Below are 4653 nucleotides of genomic sequence, written 5' to 3'. Positions count from 1 at the left end.
CTCCCTCGGTGTGAGCGAGGGAGACGGGTGAGTGGCTGAGTGAGGAGAGTGTGAGCTCCTCCTCTATTGTAATCTTTCTGTAATCTCCTCATTGGTATAGTGATAACCGGTTACTCTCCCGTGGACGTAGGCATTGGGCCGAACCACGTAAAATATTGTGTCTCCTTGTGTGTGGGTGTGTTTTTCTGCTTGTTTAGATTTCTATAAGGTCTTGGGCGGGATCCCAGATCCCAACACCTCGCTATAATCGTAGTTATAGCAACAGTCTTACTCGCATCAGCTACACTACTCACATTCTTCCTAATTAAAACTTGCAGGAAAAAGGAACACGAATCGGATTCCAAGTGGGAGCTCACTTACTATCAGAAATTGAATTTGAGTTTCAAAGAGTCAGACATTTTGTCAAATTTGACTGAAAATAATGTGATCGGAAGGGGTGGGTCAGGAAAAGTATATCGTGTTGAGTTGAACTGTCCAAGTGAACTTGTAGCAGTTAAGAAGATTTAGAATATCAAGTTGGACCAAAACCTCGAGAAGCAATTTCTAGCAGAAGTTGAGATATTGGGCACAATTCGCCATTCCAACATAGTGAATTTGTTGAGTTGCATTTCTAGTGAGACTACAAAACTTATTGTTTATGAGTACATGGGAAACCATAGCTTGTATAGTTGGCTCCATGGAAAAAAGAGGCAAAGCATATCGGATTCAGACCACGGTGTTGTCTTGGATTGGCCTAAGCGGTTGAAAATTGCCGTGGGAGCTGTCCGAGGGCAATGCTACATGCACCATGATTGCAAACCTTCAGTAATTCACCGAGATGTGAAATCGAGCAATATTATGTAGGATTCTCACTTCAATGCAAAAGTTGGAGATTTCGGCCTAGCCAAGATATTGGTGAAGCATGGTGGGCCTAATACGATGTCAGCTGTGGTTGGCACTGATGGGTACATTTGTCCAGGTAACTAACATATAAATTGATTTATTTTTAACTTATTTTTGTCTTTAATGGATTATTTAAAAATAAATAAATAAAGTTAGATTTTTTTTTAATGTTTTTTTAATTCATTTTTAAAATGGTTTATTTTTGTCATTAATAACTTTTTTCAAATAATAAAAAAAAGTAAACCGCTTTGTTGCAAATTGCAATCGGAGCTGGTAGGGGCCAAGCATAAAAATTTTAAAACGTAGAAGTTGTTACGAAAATATGTTAAATCTTGTCAAAAAAAATTTGAAAAGGTTTGTTTTTTTCCTTTAAATAGATGTTTGGAAAATTTTCAAAATTTTAAAGATTGTCTAGTCAAGATGGACGGAAATTTTTCTAAGAAAAATTAAAAAAAAAAAAAATTCTAGAATTTGATCCTTGTAACAAAAAATGCCTGAATTTTTAATTTTGTCAATTTAAACAATAATTTTTTGATTTATTATCAATGTAAACTATCAACCTATTTCCGTTAAGCAAAACCTATGGTAATTTGTATTCTAGTCATTAAACTCAATGTAAGTGTAAATAAAATATCTAAAATATATTTTTTCATTAAGTTTAATGATTAAAATACTTATTTTTTTCTTCATCAATTTTCCTTAACGAAAATAGGCAAATGATTTAGATTGAAACAATCAAAAGATTGCGGTTTCAATTGACAAAATTAAAAATTCGATTTATTTTGTTACAAAAGTCAAACTCTGATTTTTTCCCCCCCAAAATTTAAAATCTTGGTTCCAAATCACGGTAAGAGTTAGCTAGGAGATGAGTTAAAAATTAAGGAAATGTGGAAAAATTTTGAAACAATCTACTATAGATGAAAATAAGTAAAATTTTGTTGAAAAACTCCTAAAAAGTTTACTTATTTTTGTCTTTAATGAGTTTTTTTTTTTGAAAATTTAAAATTTTTTAGATCGGTCTAGACTAGATTGATGTAAAAAAAGAAAAAAAAAAAAACCTCAAAGTCGTGAAAAGTTTACTAAAAATAAAAAATATAAGACAAAAAAAAAGTCAACTTATAAGCTGTAACTAAAAAAATCCTAAAATTTATTTTGCATTAATGTTTTTTGGCATTCATACTTTAAATTATAAATGACTTTCAGAGTATGCTAGGACAATGAAAGCGAATAGCTTCGGTGTTGTCCTTCTAGAACTAGTTACTGGTAAGAAAGCCAATGAAGAAAATGAAAATATGTGCCTTGCCGATTGGGCATCTCAATATTGCAATCAAGAAGGAAACAACTTCGTTGATGCCCTGGATGAGAAGATTAAAGAACCTCATTACTTGCATGAAATGACTTGTGTTTTCAAGCTTGGGATCAATTGCATTCGCCAACTTCCCTCCAATAGGCCTAGCATGCAGGAGGTTTTACAAATCTTGCTCAATTGCAGCCATCAATCGGGATTTGGAGGGGGTAATGTTGAGAGAGAATGACTACAATTCTGATTTCTGATGATTTTAGGCAGGGGAGCATTTTTGAAGGCGATGATGGAAGTTTATTGTTCAATGTTTAGTTAGTCTTTTCATTCTTGACTATTACATAAGCATTCACAATTACTACCACAAGAAAGCCGCCCCCTATCTCTAAAGGGGCTTGTCACTTCGTTCGTCTGTAGAATCTGTCATAATGTCTCTCCACCCAAAGCCAAATGTTGGACCATTTTAATATCTTTTATTTATTTATTTATATTGTTCATGAATCTTCTTTTGTCTTATTCATGAATCTCATCTTGTTCATGAATGGAGTTTAATTAGAATTCATGAACTTGGTGGTGAGTTAATGTTTGGTACATTCTCTATTTTCTCTAAGTTCATGGTCGTTATTGTTTTTTGATATATTTTGTAATGTCTTAGTGGCCTATAAATAGTTCTTCTCTTCTACTCTTTTCGGCATCAACTCACCAACTATTTTTCTGTACTTGAGAGATTACTAGCAAAGACGGGTGTTTTTTTTTGGTGGAGCTTTGGGTTCACCATCTTGTGCAGAGTTGGCTTGAACCATACGACAAGTGGTCGGGCTATTGTATCCTAGAGGGGACAAGTCATAATTTTGTGACTGTTGCATCGGTATTTGGGTTCTTCTTACCGTAATGGGCTTGATCTCCTTAAAGAAAACGAGATATCCATATCTCAGCCTGATCTATTTGTATCTCATTTTCTTTGCATTATTTATCAATAAAATATTTTTTTCTGGTATTTTCCCTAACAATTTTAAGGAGATCAATCATGGATCAAGTTCCAAAAAAAACCAATGATGGAATTGGAGATCTCAATAAGCCTTTCAAGTCCAAGGGAGTTCATTTTAAGAGGTGGAAAAGAAAAGTTTTTTTTACCTTAGCATTTTGAAAGTTGCATATGTTCTTATCGAGAAGAACCCAAACAAAATCCCAATCGAGGACATGAATGATAAAGACTACAAGGCACATGAAGCAAAAGTGGCTTCCTATAATACAGATGAGTATAAATGTCGCTTTTATCTCTTAAATTGCCTTGCTGATCAATTTTATGATTACTATAACACCACTTACACTTCCGCAAAGAAAATTTGGAAAGCTTTACAGACTAAGTATGATACTGAAGAGGCAGGAGCAAAAAAATATGCAGCTAGCCGCCTTTTTCGATTCCAAATGGTGGATGGAAAATCTGTTGTGGAGCAAGCACAAGATTTCCAAATGATAGTTGCAGAAGTAAGATCTGAAGGCATCAAGATTGGTGACAACTTGGTAGTTGTAGGACTTGTTGACAGGCTACTGCCATCTTAGAGAGAATTCCAAAAAAGCATGCATCACAAACAAAAAGGAGACTTCCTTAGAGGCGTTGATCACTCGCATTCGAGTCGAAGAGGAGGCTAGAGGCCAAGATGCATTAATAACACAAGCGGGTAATGACAATTCTACCACAAAGGTAAACTTTGTTTCTGCAAATAATAACTTACCCAAAGGTCACAATTCTAAGAATGCTTATTTGAAGCCTTATAAAAAGAATATGAAGAATTATGGTAAACCTCACAATAAATGGATTAATCCAAATAAGAACCAAGGTCCATCACCTCCACAAAATTTTACATGCTTTGTCTGTGGCAAAAGTGGGCATATTGCTCGAACTTGCAAATTTCGAAATCGTGCACCTGCCCCAAAGGCTAACATTATCGAGGAGCCATTTGTGGAGATGATTACAGACATTTGCATGGTTAATTATGTAGATGGTTGGTGGTCAGATTCTGGTGCTAATAGACATGTCTGTTATGATCAAGCTTGGTTCAAGGTGTATACTTTCTTTGATGATGGGAAAACAATTATGCTTGGTGACTCTAGTCTAACCAAGATACTTGGTAGTGGTGAGGTTGACCTGAAGTTCACCTCTGGACGTGTGCTTACTTTAAAAGATGTGCTTTATAAACCGTCCATGAGGAAGAATTTGATGTCAAGTTATTTATTGAATAAGGCTGGTTTTAAGCAAACTATAGAATCTGATCAATATGTGATTACCAAGAAGGATATTTTTGTGGGTAAGGGTTATGCTTGTGATGGGATGTTCAAATTGAATGTTGAGATTAATAAACCATCTACTAATTTGGTTTACATGTTGTCTTCTATTAATTTTTGACATGCTCGCTTGTGTCATATTAACAGTAAATATGTGAGAATCATGAGTAGTTTATGATTAATTC

General features: G+C 34.6%; 1 protein-coding gene across 1 annotated transcript; it reads left to right on the top strand.

The window, feature by feature from the left end:
• The first annotated feature begins 242 nt into the window (after window positions 1-242).
• LOC145806337 (L-type lectin-domain containing receptor kinase S.1-like) lies at window positions 243-3179 on the top strand. The gene is made up of 2 exons (XM_082902975.1): window positions 243-958; window positions 2086-3179. Exons 1-2 carry the CDS (start codon window positions 919-921, stop codon window positions 2415-2417), a joined length of 372 nt encoding a protein of 123 aa, XP_082759101.1. The 5' UTR covers window positions 243-918; the 3' UTR covers window positions 2418-3179.
• The last annotated feature ends 1474 nt before the right edge of the window (window positions 3180-4653 follow it).

This window comes from Camellia sinensis, chromosome 13, assembly GCF_055761805.1.
Source record: "Camellia sinensis isolate YWXY chromosome 13, ASM5576180v1, whole genome shotgun sequence".
NCBI classification, from domain to species: Eukaryota; Viridiplantae; Streptophyta; class Magnoliopsida; order Ericales; family Theaceae; genus Camellia; species Camellia sinensis.
This window is presented reverse-complemented; position numbering and strand designations above follow the sequence as displayed.